This window comes from Saccopteryx bilineata, chromosome 3 (assembly GCF_036850765.1).
Source record: "Saccopteryx bilineata isolate mSacBil1 chromosome 3, mSacBil1_pri_phased_curated, whole genome shotgun sequence".
NCBI classification, from domain to species: domain Eukaryota; kingdom Metazoa; phylum Chordata; class Mammalia; order Chiroptera; family Emballonuridae; genus Saccopteryx; species Saccopteryx bilineata.
Genome location: NC_089492.1, coordinates 278296255 through 278312139, shown reverse-complemented (window position 1 = coordinate 278312139; position 15885 = coordinate 278296255). Strand labels below are relative to the sequence as shown.

The following is a 15885-nucleotide window of genomic DNA, read 5'->3' as shown; positions in this document are numbered from 1 at the left end:
TGAGTACCCGGAGGACAGAACAGTGCCAGCTCCTCATCTAGCTCGAAACTTACTTTCAGCTGCCTGAGCCCTCCCGACAGGGTGCCACCTGCTCCCGTCCTGACAGCCCCCTAGATGGGGTTCCAGAACCACCTTCTTCTCATCCTCCTTTGCTAGCCTCCTCTCTCTTCGCTGATGAAAGACGGCCCTTCGGAGCCACAAGCGTACCAGCCCGCAGCCCTGCAGTCGGACACCCCACAGGATCCCCCAAAACCAGGAACTCTGGAGTTGGCCCGAATTCTGGCTCAAAGCCGTGTGGCCTTGGCCAAGGCACCTTGGCTCAGCAAGCTTCAGCTTCCTCATCTGTTAAATGAGGACACAGCTCCTGACCTGTGGTGGCGCAGTGGATAAAGCGTTGACCTGGAAATGCTGAGGTCGCTGGTTCAAAACCCTGGGCTTGCCTGGTCAAGGCACATATGGGAGTTGATGCTTCCAGCTCCTCCCCCCTGTCTCTCTCTCCTCTCTGTCTCTCTCTGTCTCTTTCTCTCTCCTCTCTAAAATGAATAAATAAAAAGAAAAAAAATTAAAAAAAAAAAAAATGAGGACACAGCGGAACACATCTCTTTGGAGGTGACTAATGAAATGAGTCAATGCACAGGTTGTTCCCTCCCTTGTGGTTCCTACCTCCATGGAGCAGACAGGTAAGAGAGCATGAGGACAGGCGTTATGAAGAGCTATACAAGGACACAGGGTCCTGGGACCGTCCTGTCATCAGCCAGAGGCTCAAGGAGGTCCTGGCTTCTCTGAGAAGCTGTTAGTGGCTCTCTCACCAGCCCGTCTGGTTTCCAACCTGATGTCCACTTCCCACCAGTGCAATGGTTTCCATACCTGAGCTCCCTACTCTGACTTGTCCCAAACATGCCCCACCCCGACCCAAGCGGGTATCAGAACCAGGGGGTCGGGCCGGGAGCAGTGTTTCTCCTGCCCCTCCTCAGCCCTCATCTCTCACCCACCCAATGCTCTCCGCCAATGACAGCTGCGTCCCAGGCTCCACCACGTACAACACGCAGCTCCCTGAGCAAAAACACCCAAGCCGGGGGCAGCGGGACGCGCAGGAGGTTGCCTTGAAGCTGGGGAGAGTGGCGGGAGGAAGAGAAAACACGTCTCACGTGCCTAGCCTGAGTCAGGTAAACTCAGTTCGGGGTGGGGGGGGGGCATGGAACCTCAGGAGACTGTGTGTGTGTGTGTGTGTGTGTGTGTGTGTGTGTGTGTGTGTGTGTGTGTGTGTGGTGTGTTGTGGGAGCATGTGGTCTCCCGGAGAACGAGGGACCTAGTCCCCAGGGAGAAGTCAGGCCAGGGTCCCAGGGCCAAGGGCAATTCCCCAGGAGAAGGGTCCTGAAGGGACAGCAGGCTCTGAAGCCTAGTGAGAAAAAGGGGGACTGAACCCCAAAGAGAAAAATGTGGGACCAGATACAGAGAAGAGGTTGGCTCCCGGTAGAGGATGGCTTAGCCCAGGGTGGGAGGTGGGGAGAGGTCTGCCGAACTACAAGTCCATTTAATTGAATGTGTCAGAGGTCTCGTTTGCCAGACAGGGCCACTGGGGGAAGGAAAAGGAAATCTTAGATGGCAGCCAACAGTTTCCAGTTCAGGAGGCAGGGCCCATTCCTCTCCAATCCTCAGACCACTCCCCACCCCTGCGCAGCGAGGGGCTGTTTGTACACAGAGGCCCAGCCTCCAGCCCCAGCTCCGCTTCTACGGACTCCTTCAAAGCCCGGGGAGGCCCTCAGAGGCCCAGAGGTCACAGGGAAAGAATCTGGAGGTCAGAGGCAGCCCCCCTTGTTACCCTGCCTGTAAGGTCTCCCTTTCTCAGAAGCCCCCAGACCCTATGTGTGTGTGTCGGGGGGGGGGGTGAGGAGTGGGGAGCCAGGAGGCACGGGGAGGGGGTGCAGCCACCAGGAGGCCTGGAAGAAGGACTCTGCAAAAGCACTTACCAGGAATGTGGGCCTGGAGTCAGAGCTTTGCTCGAAGGCTCTGGGATGGGAGTCCCTGCCACTGAAGAGCTGTGTGATCCTGGCCCACGTCAGCTCACCCACCTTTCTGGGCTCTGTTCTCACCCGTCAAAGCAATGGGCTGGCTCCCCTGGCCCATCCCAATCAGCATTCCCTCTCAATTTTACCCTCAGTATGTTCACCTGTTTCCTCTAGCCACTAGCTGCCACGCCCACTCTTGTCCCCTCCCCAAGCTCATATCCATTCAGCAGCCAGAGTGGGTTTATTAAAAGGCAAGTCAGATCCTGTCATTTTCCCTGCCGGCACCCCTTCTAGGGCTGAGCGAACCCTCCACCCTGCCAGCTATACATGTCTGCCTTTTCTTCTTTTGCAGGCTTAAATGGGGACTTCTGGTGCAGAAGTTTATTGATTTGAAAACACACACACACACACACACACACACACACACACAGGCTTTCCACTGCTCTTGGGATAAAGTTCAAATCTCTCACCCGGTCTACATGGCCCCATTGTACCCAGTTCTTTTTTTTTTTTTTGTATTTTTCTGAAGCTGGAAATGGGGAGAGACAGTCAGACAAACTCCCGCATGCGCCCGACCGGGATCCACCTGGCACGCCCACCAGGGGGCGATGCTCTGCCCCTCCGGGGCGTCGCTCTGTTGCCACGAGAGCCACTCCAGCGCCTGGGGCAGAGGCCAAGAAGCCATCCCCAGTGCCCGGGCCATCTTTGCTCCAATGGAGCCTTGCTGCGGGAGGGGAAGAGAGAGACAGAGAGGAAGGAGAGGGGGAGGGGTGGAGAAGCAGATGGGCGCTTCTCCTGTGTGCCCTGGCCGGGAATCGAACCCGGGACCCCTGCATGCCAGGCCGACGCTCTACCACTGAGCCAACCGGCCAGGGCCTATTGTACCCGGTTCTTGATGACCCCTCAGCCTCACCTTGGCTCACTCCCACCTTTGCTTTCTGCTCCAACCACACAGAACATGCTACAGGTCAACCACCCCAGGGCCTTTGCACATGCTACTCCCTGGGCCTAGACCCTTATCCTTTCTTTTTACCTGCTTACCACTTACTCCCTTCTTGGTATAAATCCCTAATTACCCCAAATTCATCTAAGTCCATCCTTGCCTGGTGCTGGGAATACAGAAAAGGTAGGGGCCCTGTTCCAGCAGAAGTCTACCCAGTAGTAAAATCTAGTATGAGGCAGTTACTATATGGTAGATATGGATTCCTGCACTTTACAAGAATTATATAGCTTGTTTAAACCACTGAGTTTGGGACTACTATTATTCCCATTTTAGTTATGCAGAAACAGAGAATTCAGGAATTTGTCTGAGGTTGCTCAAGTAAATGGCAGAGCTGGGATTCAAACCAAGGCAGGCTGACCCCACAGCTCAAGCTCGTGATCTATGTCAGTGCACGGAGACAAGACAGAGTGGGAAAGTTCATCCGAGGTGACCTGCACTCTGCCAGGAAGGTGGTCTGGGGTCGGGGAGTGGAGAGGGGACTGAGCATGCATGCTGGGTGAGCAAGGGGATGGTCAGAAAAGTTGCTGAGAACAGCTTTGGAAAGAGGAAAAGGCCTAACGGGTTTGGGACACAGGTCAATGTTGTTATTAGTGACACCCACGTCTTTGGGTGGAGAATTGAATATACACCATTCATGCTCAGAGAAGCGCTCCCATTTAAAGCCTGCCACCATCCTGGGAGCAGGCTGTTATCCCCACCTCACAGATGGGCAACCCACAGAGAAAATGTTACCTGCCTTTACAACATATAAGTGGCGGGACCAGGGTTCGAGTTCAAGTTGATCCCACAACCCCTGCTCTTAACACCTAGGCAACACGGCGCAAACAGGAGTTAGTTAGTGTGTGCTAAGGGCCTGCTATGGAATGTGGGGAGCCACCCAGCTTTCCATCCTAGGCCTGCATTTAGTGCCTGTCTGCCCCATTCAACCCACCTAAGTCTTGTGTGTTGTGTGCACACACCCACGCCCACGTGTAAGTAGCAGTAAGATGAGCCGACAAAGAGAATTTTCTCACCTCCCTAACTGCATTCACCGGAACTAGAAAACCACTTGAGTGAGGATTAGAACACAGGCGTTCTTTGCAAGACAGCTGTGCAGTCTCGGGCAAGTCTCTTTGTTTTCCTCAACACTTCTGTCCCCACAAGGAAGTTGGTCTCAGTGATGACGTCTAAGTCCCACCTCCACCCACATCGGTGGCTCTGTGAACTTCCTTGCCCTCTCCTTCTCTCCGCCCACTAAGTGGGTGCTAAGTAACCACCCACTTGAACTCGGGGGCACAGAGAGATGAAGTACCGCCTTCTTGTGGCTGCCTCGTGCCCCAGATCAGCCCAGACACCCAGAAACCGCAAAGCCACAGGATTCCCAGAAGCCAGCAGTAGCAGCAGCAGCCCAGAGGGCAGAGGGGCCGGGCATCCCCTTGTGGCCATCACTTCCTCTGCCCTCACTTCTCAGCAGGGTGTGCAGAAGTCGGGGAGGCAGGCTTTGACTCTGTGCCCTTCTGGCCCCATTTCTCTGGGTTGCAGGGCCTGGTTGTGGAAATGTGGTCATTCTGAGAGAATCCCAAGCTCACCCTGCACGCCTGAGTTCAAGTGGAAGTTCTGAGACAAATCTGCCTGGCTCGAAAGGCAATCTGTGCCCACCGTGCTCTGCCGCCAGAACGCCCGGCAGCGTCTGCGCTGCCCTGTCCTCTCTTCCTCCCTCTGAAGTAGCTGCTAAAATCCCAGACCCTGGAGAAACACTCTCCCTGCTCTCGGGACACGTGGATGTACTGAGCCCACTCACCCGCTCCTGCCTCCCCGCCTCACTCCTGCCCCCCACATTAGTCCTCTGCACAGCAGCCAGGCCCTCCTAAAACTAACCACACCCAGTCATTCCCCTACTCAGAGCCCTGCAGGGCCTTCCCATCGCTCTTAGAATGAAATGCCAACATCAGCCATGCCTGCTAAGGTCCTGTATGGCCTGGTCCCTCCATGCCCACCTCTTCCTACTCCCTTCCCCCTGCTCCCTTTGCTCAGCCACATCGGCCTCCTTGCCACCCGTAGCATGCCAAATCCCTCATCCCTGTCTCAGGCCCTTTGCATTGCTGTTCTTCTGCTTAGAACTCTCTTCCCCCACATCTTTGCTCCACTGCCACCACTTCAGCCTTCAGTCTCAGCTCAGATATCACCTCCTTCTCTGCCTACCCCTCTAGGCAGCCCCGTCCCCAACCCCACAGCTGCCCTACAACCCATCGCTTCTATTTTCTTTCTTCTCTCTGAAAGCACCCTGTTGGCTGGCTTGCCTGTGCAGTCTGTGGCTTCCTCCCCTAGAATATAGCTCCAAGGGCGGAGGTTTTGCTGCCTCATCAACTCCAGTCCCCACAATGAGGCTGAATCTCATTTCGTCCTTACGACCCTGCAGATGAGGATGCTGGAACCCAGTGAAGCGAAGTGAGTCGCCCAAGGTCACAGAGACAGGAACTGGCAGAATTTACACCAGATCTACCTGGTGTCAAGGCCAGCTCTGTGAGGCCTCTTCCGTAGGTGGGGTCCCCCAGCCAGCCATGCTGGGGGCTCTCACCTGGGAGAACTGATTCACAACAAGGCTCTTAGGAAGGGTTCCAAGAATGAAGAGCCTACCCACTTTCTAAAATGGTCCTTCCTAGGACATACGGGACAGCTGGGGCTCTCCAGTGGGACAGGTGCCACTCTGGGGGAGGGGGGGGCGGACAGAGCAAGCAACTCTCAAATGAGGGGAGAGCATCAGAAACCATCAACCTACCCAATGTTTGGCAGGAGGGGAAACTGAGGACCAGGGAGAGGATGGACTTGCCAAAGATCAAACAACCAATCAGTGGTCACACAGCCTCATGGCCTGGCATCTCCAGGGCCAGGACCTCCTCCTGGTCTTGAGAGATGCCAGGAGTGACCCAAAGCCCAGTGTCTAGACAGAGGGCCTGCCCAGAGCTGGCCCAAAAGAGTGGATCTGAAGCATTAAGACAAAGAAAGGACTCAGATTCCTTCCTTCTTTCAAAAACATTCATCATCAGCCTGACCTGTGGTGGCATGGTGGATAAAGCATTGACTTGAAACGCTGAGGTCGCCGGTTCAAAACCCTGGGCTTGCCTGGTCACGGCATATACAACAAGCAACCAATGAACAACTAAAGTGAAGCAACTATGACTTGATACTTCTTGTTCTCTCCCCTCCTCTCTCTGTAAAATCAATAAATAAAATTTAAAAAACAAAAACAAACAAACAAAAACATTCATCAAGGGCTTCCTTTAGCCTTGGACAGCTGGGCAAAGAGCTGCACAACATACCCTGAAAATGGAGCACCCTTCCAACCAGGTGGCAGTTTCTATGAAAGTTAAACACTCGTGACCTCAGACCCAGCTCTACTCCTAGGTACCTTTCCAAGAGAATTGGGTGCTCAGGTCCAGAAAGACACACAAGAGTGTCACAGCAGCCCAGAATGAAATCCACCCAAATGCCACCCATGGATATTGACCTATACATCTATCCAGTGGGATACAAGGCAGCCTAAGAAAGAAGCAGATACTGGTCCAGGCAACAACATGGATGAACTAAAAATATTTAGGCCCTTGCCGGTTGGCTCAGCAGTAGAGCGTCAGCCCAGTGTGTGGAATTGCCGGGTTCGACTCTTGGTTAGGACACACAGGAGAAGCACCCCTCTGTTTCTCCATCCTTCCCCCTCTCCTTTCTCTCTATCACTCTTTCCCCCTCCTGCAGCCAAGGCTCCATTGGAACTAAGTTGGCCTGGACGCTGAGGATGGCTCCATGGCCTCCGCTTCAGGCACTAGAATGGCTCCGGTTGCAACAGAGCAACACCCCAGATGGGCAGAGCACTGCCCCCTGGTGGACATGCCGGGTGGATCCAGGTCGGGCGCATGCAGGAGTCTGTCTCTCTGCCTCCCCGCTTCTCACCTCAGAAAAATACATAAACAAACAAATAAATAAAAAAAATATTTAGTGTCAACTGAAGCTAAAGAAAACCAATTGGCCTGACCTGTGGTGGCGCAGTGGATAAAGTGTTGACCTGGAAATGCTGAGGTTGCCGGTTCGAAACCCTGGGCTTGCCTGGTCAAGGCACATATGGGAGTTGATGCTTCCAGCTCCTCCCCACCTTCTCTCTCTCCTCTCTCTCCCCCTCTCTGTCTCTCTCTCTCCATTTCTCTCTCCTCTCTAAAAATGAATAAATAAAAATTAAAAAAAAAAAAAGAAAAAAAAAAAAAGAAAACCAATTGATTAAAGCTAAAGAAACCCAGACCAGGAGTACAAGAATTCATGCAGATCGTGCCTGGCCTGTGGTGGCACAGTAGAAAAAGTGTCAACCTGGCAAGCTGAGGTTGCCAGTTCAAAACCCCATGCTTGTCTGAGCAGGCAGTGGCGCAGTGGATAGAGCGTTGGACTGGGATGCGGAAGGACCCAGGTTCGAGACCCTGAGGTCACCAGCCTGAGCATAGGCTCATCTGGCTTGAGCAAAAAGCTCACCAGCTTGGACCCAAGGTCGCTGGCTTGAGCAAGGGGTTACTCGGTCGGCTGAAGGCCCATGGTCAAGGCACATATGAGAAAGCAATCAATGAACAACTAAGGTATCACAATGAAAAACTGATGATTGATGCTTCTCATCTCTCTCCGTTCCTGTCTGTCTGTCCCTATTTATCCCTCTCTCTGACTCTGTAAAAAATTAAAACAAAACAAAAAAACAAAAAAAAACCCCATGCTTGCCTAGTCAAAGTACATATGGGAGTTGATGTTTCCTGTTCCTCCCCCCCTTCTCTCTCTCTCTTTTTCTCTCTCCTTTCTTCTTCTAAAATGAATAAATAAAATCTTTTTTAAAAAAGGAATTTATGCAGATCAAGATCAAAACCAGGCCAGATGAGAGTGACAGAAAGCAGGTCAGTGGCCGCCTGGAAGGGGGGACTCACGACGGGCACTCGGAAACTCTGGGGAAGTAATGTTCTATTTTTTGATCGAGACGGTGGTTCACACGGGTGTGTATATCTGTAAAAATCAAGCTGTACAAGATATGTATGTCTTAAGTAAGTCAATTACACCACAATTTCTAAACACGTACAGTCCTGCTCTCAAGAAGTACAGAGAGTAGCAGAACCAGGCCTGGCATGTGGTGCTTACTGCCATGCTAATGAGAGAGAGGCTGAGACCCACGGAGCCCCCTATGTGTGCCTGGAGGGAGCAGACCTTCTGAAACTGCGGCTGGTTAAACTCTTCCAACCACTGTAAGAAACAGGCTCCAAAACCTCCGCATTAGACATGAGTAAAACCAAGCACAGAGCGGTGGTAATCTACTTATCCAAAGTGACAGAGCAAACCATGAAGAAGCTGGGTCTGAACCCGGGCCCACTGGTCTCTGAGGCCCACTTCTGCTACATGGGCAGCCCATCACCCTGCCTTCCCCTTACCATACCTATAGGTTGCCAGTCCCCACCTCACGCCCCCTCCTCTGCCAGCTGGAGGAAACAGCTCATGTACTGGACTTGGAGCTTCTGCGAAAGCTGCTTAGGAAATGCATCCTTCCTCTCCTCTCCGCCTCCTCCACCCTCCCTCACCCCTCTCACTGCCACACATCTCTGAGGTCATTTCTGCCCTGGACCTGTGCCCAGGAAGAAGGAACCCCAGAAGCTGGGCAGCTCTGTTTGTGTGTGTGTGTGTCTGTCTGTCTGTGCACGCTCACGTGAGCATGCACATACAAGTGTGTTGACCAAGGGGCTTTCTCAAACCCCAGGCTCCCTCAGCCCAGCCTGTTGGCCCTCAATACCAAGAGGATTTGAGGTTACAGTCCCCACCCTTGGCTCCAGTTCCCAAGTGATGCAATCCAGTGTCCGAATTCAGGGAAACATAAAATGTTTATTTGGAATAACCACCGCCACCATTTATTCAGTTCTTAACCTGGGCCAAGAACTCTACCAAGAGTTATCTTATGAATCCTCACCAATGACCCTCCAAAATAGGTACCATGAGGATCTTGAGGAAGAAACCACAGTTCCACAGTGAGGAAGTGGTACAGGTGGGATTCAAATCCAGGTCTGGCCAAGTTCCAGTCCGCGCTCTGAGCCAGAGAATGATGTTTGTGATCCCACATGCCACTGCTGAAAAGGCCCCTTAAGGGAATCTGTTCTAGATGTGTCATTTTACAGATGAGGAAACTGAGGCTCAGGAAGAGAGCACGTCTTGCTCGGGGCCACATGAAACGTTCATGCCAGGGCTTGGGCTGGAAGCCAGTTCTTCACCCTTGGCCTTGCTTTCAATGACCAGATCAGAGTACCAGAGCAGGCCACGTGCACCTGGATGAGCAGCTCGTGGGAGGCAGGCAGGCAGAGAGGCGAGGCTCCGGTTCCAGGCAGAAGTAAATATTGACATGTCGGTGTTTACACTGTAACCCTACTCCTCCTGGCTGTCACCCCACACCCACCCTCCAGCCTTCCTCTCCCATGAAGCAAGGAGCACAGGGAGAGCAGGATGGGGGAGAGAAGGCTTCCAGGCCAGGGGCTACTCCTCATACTTGCAGGGGCATGTGTTCAGGAAGTCTGGCACATCTCCACTGAGGGGGCCACTGGCCACTTGGGCGGGGGCCTCTGGGCACTGCCAGGAGCTAAGGAGATCCGGGTCTGGGCTGGGAGTCCCAGGCATGGGTTTAAGTCTTAACTCTGCCACTAACTAGCAGTGGGACCCAAGAACAGCTGGTAAACAGAAAGAAAAGGACTTTGCTGTCAAGTGCTATGTAAAGGTGAAAGACAAAAAGAAAAAAATCAGTATTTCAACCTGGCCAATGTCCACCCCAATCATCAAGCAAGGTCTTTGGCCAGTACCTAACAGATTCATCCCTGTCTCCAGGGGCCTTACGCAGGAAGGCAGAGTTTCTGCTAAATTGAGTGGCAGCTTGGGACTGAAGCCAGAATCTTAAGAAATCAGGGAGCCACGGCCTATGTCCAGTCCCTAATTCCCTACGTGATATTTGAGACTTGGCTTTTATAACAATAGTGGTGATAAATCCACTTCCTGGGATTGGTGTGAAGATCAAACAGGTAACATTTAAGTGTCAGAAACCTGCTGGATGCTCTATCACCCCTCAGTCTTCCCATCTGTAAAATGGGGGATTTGAATTAGATGGTCATAAATCCCCTTTAACACAAGCACTCTGTTTTTAAGATTTAGCAGCCAGGCCTACCTCCCTGTCTCTGGATCCTGAAGTTAGATTCTCCCTCAGATGATTTTCTGAATGTTCTCCAGAAACTTGCTCCTTTGTTTACATGTCCCCCTCAGAAACCCCAGGATGGATATTTAAGCTGCCTCTGCTCAGGGCCCCCAGAAAAGGCAGAACCCCCAGGCTCTAGATAGTGGGGTTCAATCAGCATTATTTATTAAACTGTGCCTCTCAGACTGTAACTCTTTAAAGGACAGAAGAATATCTCTTTATTTTAATCTCTCCAAAGCTTGGCTCCTAGGGAGCATTCTGTTCCACTAACCCAGTGGTAGTCAAGCTGGTCCCTACCGCCCACTAGTGGACATTCCAGCTTTCATGGCGGGCGGTAGCAGAGCAACCAAAGTATAAATACAAAGATAGATTGAACTATAGTAAGTTTTTTTATAAAAATTTATTCTACCAAACTTAGCAAAAATTCGACATAAAGTACTTGGTAAGTAATTATTATATGCTTTAACTTGCTGTAACTCTGCTTTATAAATTTTATAAAGTAAAGTTACTTCCCTACTTTATAAATCACCATTACTGTGGAACCAGTAGGCGGTTAGAAAATCTTACTATTAACAGAGATACAAAAGTGGGCGGTAGGTATAAAAAGGTTGACTACTCCTGCACTAACTGAAGCTCAAATGCCATCTCTTCTGAGAAGCCTTCCCGGATACACCCATGGCCACCGTGACTCTGGAGCTGCAGCCTCAGGCTAGAACTTATCATTTCCTACCTTGTTCAGAGGCCTTTGGGAACTTGGCTTTTCTTCTCTACCCAACTGGAGTGCCTTGAGGATTATGAAAGGATGTGGGGAAGAAGGTCAGTGTCCACAGGGAGAGGGGCATTGTGGGGCCTCCAGGGTCACAGCCTCCTTCTCTCTTTACTGCCCACTCTGGGTGCATGATGGGGGTGTGGTGTGGGTTGGAATGGGCAGTCACCGGAGAGGGCAGACCACCATCGCCTCTGCCAGGACCACTCCAGCAGTCTCCCAGCTGGTTTCCCAGCCTCCAGCATCACCACCCCCCACCCCAGTTCTCCACAGAGCAGCCTGGGGGACCCTCTCAAAATGACCCAATCTGCCATGTCACTCCCTTCACTCTGAACTCCTGAGTGACTTTTACTGCTCTTAGGATGGAGCCCCAAATCTTTAAGACCCTCCCTGCATGCTCCTGCCCCTGGCCACTTCCCAAGCATTATCTTCAGAGCCTCCAGATGAATTAATTCTCGAACGCACAGTGTTTTGTCCCGTCTTGCTCATAACTGCTCCTTCTGCCTGGAATGTTCTTCCTGGTCCTATTCGGTCTTGAGGCCACAGCTGTAAGGTCATGTCCTCAGGAAGCCTCTGCTGGTCCCCAGGCCAGGTTCCCCTATCTGCTCTATAGCACCCTGCACGTCTCCTTGGTAACAGTAATTGCACTTGTAATTTCCTGTTCCATCTCTGCCTGTCCGCCAGACTGTGGAGGAGAGACCTGTTGGTCTCATTCACACTGACCACAGCCCCAAAGCCTTATATTGTGCCAGGCAGACTTGTTTGGCAAATGAATGAGTGAATGAATGAATGAATGAATAGTGAATGAATGGAGCACTCTCACTATAGCAGGGGTGCTTACCTAGTTAACCAAAAGAAAAGATTTGAGAGGAAACACAAAAAGTCAACAGTTGCTGATTATTTCTCCTTCACTGTAGACATCAAAGTGTGGACATTAGCTAAGTAGGTTCTTGGCTAATGTCTGAAACTTTCTGCCAAACCTACCATATAGCCTTCAAATCCTGTTCCTCCCTTGATAGGGCCTGGTCTCTCCAATTCTTCTGGGGAAACAATGTATTTATCTTTAACAAAAGTGGACGATATGCCTGTTTACCAAAAATCGTAGCAATGCAGGGAAACATGAGTCACCCAGTTATCAGCACAGACCTGGCTGACCAAGGAAAGGTACTCCTGTGCACTGACCCCCCTACAGACTGGTATGAGGCTGGCCTCACATCTTCAAATAGTAACACTTTCCCTCAAGTTCTTAATAGTCTGTGTTGCTACATTGTATCCTTATGAAAACCCACCCTGGTAGGAAAGGAAGTAGGTGGTATATCCCCTATTCAAGCCTAGATGCTGGACCCTATTTTACTCCACTTAGAGTAAAGATGATTCCCAACTCTCAGCCATGGCTTTAAGCACAGTCCTTAGCTTGGAATATGAAGGAACATTCTCAAGGTGCCACAACAGCAGACTAGGAACACTGGGTTGGACCTCTTACTCTCTGCCCGGTAACCCTCCAGCCATCCAGGAGGTTTGTAGCTGCTCTGGCATTATCGTGCTGTGTGATCCTGGCAAATTCCCTCACCTCTCTGCGCCTGCCGCTAGGTGGGATGAGGACAATTGGAGAGAGAAGATATAAAAAGCCTGCTCAGAACCGCATCCCAAGCCTGCACTGAGGGGTAGGGTGGAGGGGTTCTACTTGAGGCCTCAGAACAGTGCTGACTACCTGCCAAGGGGTTAGAGACCTGGGTGGGGAGCTGGGGACTGTCAGGAGAGATTCAGCCAGGACAACAGGAAATAGCGCACACACACTCTCCAAACAAGTCCTGTTAGGAACCCAGGGGCCAGGGGAAACTTGGCCACACTGGAAGGGAGGGAATGCTGGATTTGTTTAAATCCCATGGAACAGGAGATCCAAGGAATAAACACTTTAGCAGCCCTGAGTCACCCCCACCTCAGGAATGAGCACAGGGACCAGTGTTTAAGGGAAACCAAAATTGACAGTGTGTGTGGGGGGTGTCTGACGTCAGCCTCCACCCCACCACCCACATATCAACAATGCATAGTGCAGCTCCAACTCAGCCAGCCTAAGCTTTTGACTATGTGGGTCCATCAATGTCCCTTGCCCACTTTCTCTCCTCTTCCCTGGCTCTTTCATGCCCAGGGGCCGCATCAGCCCCATTCTGGACTTTCCAGAAGTATTTCCTGTACTCTCACACCTCTGGTCCTCTGTTCACACAGGTCTTCCTACCTCAATGCCCTTTCCAATTCAGATGCCACCTGCTCAGTGAAGCTCTCTCATTCTGTAGACAGGAGAGATCCCTGGCCTGGCATGCCATCTCTACTCTCCCAAACATATCTCACCTAGCCTGAGGGTCCATGCACATATTTATGGACTGGCAGAAGCTTCCTTATCACTATGTTTATGACAATTTTTCCCTCCCTAGCATAGGCTTGGCATATCGTATGTGGTAAGTATCCCATAAACCTTTGCTGAATGAATGACAAATGAATAATTCTGTATCACTGTCTGCTTCTTCTCCCACAACATGATAAATTTCCATCCTTCTTCCAGATTAACAAATAGGTTAGATATCAGGCAGAACTTCTCAATTTGAGTTTAATGCTGCACAGAAAGGAAACTAGGCTGTGTTTGAGCAAAGCACTCTCACTGGGTTATTTCACCGAATCCCCTCACCATCCCTGTGGGATAAGACTTATCTCATTTTACAGATAACGAAATGGATACTCAGAGGTGAGAATGCAACTTGACTAAAGTCTCTGTGGGGAAATGGAGGAGATGGAATTTGAACCCGAATCTGTTTGATGTCAAAGCCTAGGGTCTTCCTGATAGGCTGGGAGGAGTCTCAGGTTGTTAGGCTCTGGAAAGTGTCACCAAGGCAAGGTGAACTCTGGGGGGGGGGGTGTTAAGGAAGAAAAAGTTTTCTTTCTGAGTAACAGGTCAGGTTGGGTTTGGAGGCAGAGTGGATAATATGACCTGAAAGTCTCACCCCTTTTATTGTCCATGGGTCAAGAGCCAGTTCATAAGGAGTGAGCTCTCTGCCACCAAAACTGTCCAAGAAGAGCATTCCAGAGGAGAGGTTCCTAACCAATGAGGTCAGTTGGGTCCAAGATGATTTCTAAGTACCTTTGGGAGTGGAGTCAAGCCATAATTTCATTATTACTGACTCTGCAAAGGCAAGTCCTGATGGAGGGGATGTTGTAAGGGGACCCAGCTCAGGGTAGAGCAACAGTTGACCCTGAAGAGTCACTGGGGGATTCTTCTTATCCACAGGGGGGTCCCCTCCTGCCCCCACCTGGGCCCCTTGGCAGCATTGTCACAGAGAAGTGGTGGCTGTGTCTCTAGGACTGGAGGCCACCATCACTGGCATACGCCCTATTCAGGCCCTGTATAGTGACTTGTACCCACTTCACAGGGCACAGAACCAGACTAGGAGTGAATCAGAGGGGCCTGTCCACAGGGAAAGAATCCTGAGAAGTAGGTAGGTGGCCTTCGCCCCCATGACGGAGAGCTAATTATCAGGCCAAGAGGGGTGACTGAAATGTCTTGGTGTCCCTTCTAGTGACAAGCCCCTTCCCTAAAACAGCTCCAACAAGGCCAGCATGGACTAAATGGGTTTCTCCCCTGGGGCTTCAGAACCGCTCCGCCCCCATGAAATCTCCCTCCCCAACTCCCTTCTCCTTGATGCCATTGGACCTGCCTCTAAGGACCCATTACTGGGAAATGCTGGGGAGACCAGATTGCTGGGCGCAGGGTTCCCAAGTGTCCACGGGTCTCTGATAGCAAGCAACCTGGCTGCCCAGCCGCCACTCTCCACCTCCTTAAGCCACATTAGGATCGGCAGTCCCAAACTGTCCCGACCTACCTAGCCCTCTAAACGCGCTTGGCGCGGCCACGCACAATGGCCCAAGCCAAGCCTCAACCCCAGACCGAGCCGAAGTCCCGGGACACTCAAGTCCAACTGGATCCAGCCGTTTCGGAATTGTCCTCGACCCCCACGCTACGGACCCAGACTGGATAACCGGGCTCTTCAAGCCCAGTCGGGTCCAGGGTCTTCCGGACTCCCCAGACCAGAACCGCAACCGAACCGATTCGGCCACCCCAAGCCCTCCATAGCCGGCCTGGTCCAGCTGCCCAGAACTAAGCCCGGCGCGGCCGCCCCCGACGAAACCGAGCGCGGCGCCGCCCGGCGAGCCGAGCCGTGCCCGCGCGCCCCTGACTCCACGCCTTTCAGACCTGCAGCCGGCGCCCAGCCCCCCGGGGAACGGGCAGGCCCCAGGTCCCACCTGGGCGTCGCTGCCGGGGACTGTCGAGGCGGGGCCGTCGCAGCACTCACCATAGCGCGCGCTCCGCTCCGCACAGATCCCGGTTCCCAGCTCCCCGCCGCGCCGCTCCGACTGCGCCTCTGGCCGGCCCCGGGCGAGCGCGGCTGTGGCCCCGGGCCCCGGGGGGGGCGGGCCCGACAAGGGGCCAATAGCGGGACGCGGGGCCGGGCTGCGAAGCCAATCACACCCGAGGCCAGCCTGCCCCACCCCCACCCCCTTCCCGCCGGCTGCTTAACCCTTGGAGAGCCCAGCGGTAGCCCCAGCTGCGAGCAGACGCCCGAGCACTGGCGCAGGCGGGGTCCCGGCCTCTGGGTGCCGGGTCCAGCCCTCGCCGAGACCTGCTTTGGGGAAAGGCAGGTGGGACCTGGCAGTGGCTCGGCTGTGCCCCGTGCGGGGCGCCAGGAGCCTCGGCGACCTTTGTCTTCTGCCTGGCGCCTGCAAGGGAGTGTGACCCAGGGCGCTGCAGCTGCGTGTGTTTAAGTGGAGTGTATGCATGTGTGTGTAAGAGAGGAGGAGAGGAGAGAAGAGAAGACGGCAAAAGTGGGGGAGGGATGGATCC

The 15885-nt window shown here is 52.7% G+C and overlaps 1 protein-coding gene across 3 annotated transcripts in view; it reads right to left on the bottom strand.

The window, feature by feature from the left end:
• ECE1 (endothelin converting enzyme 1) overlaps window positions 1-15481 on the bottom strand; it is a 113834-nt gene extending 98353 nt beyond the window's left edge. The window contains exon 1 of one of the 3 annotated variants that reach the window (XM_066270196.1): window positions 15338-15481. In XM_066270196.1, coding sequence (XP_066126293.1) covers window positions 15338-15340 — 3 coding nt within the window. In that variant the 5' untranslated portion in view covers window positions 15341-15481. Of the gene's footprint in view, window positions 1-15287 lie in introns of all 3 variants that reach the window. The other 2 variants (XM_066270197.1, XM_066270198.1) reach the window with 2 other exon arrangements.
• Between the last annotated feature and the right edge of the window lie 404 nt (window positions 15482-15885).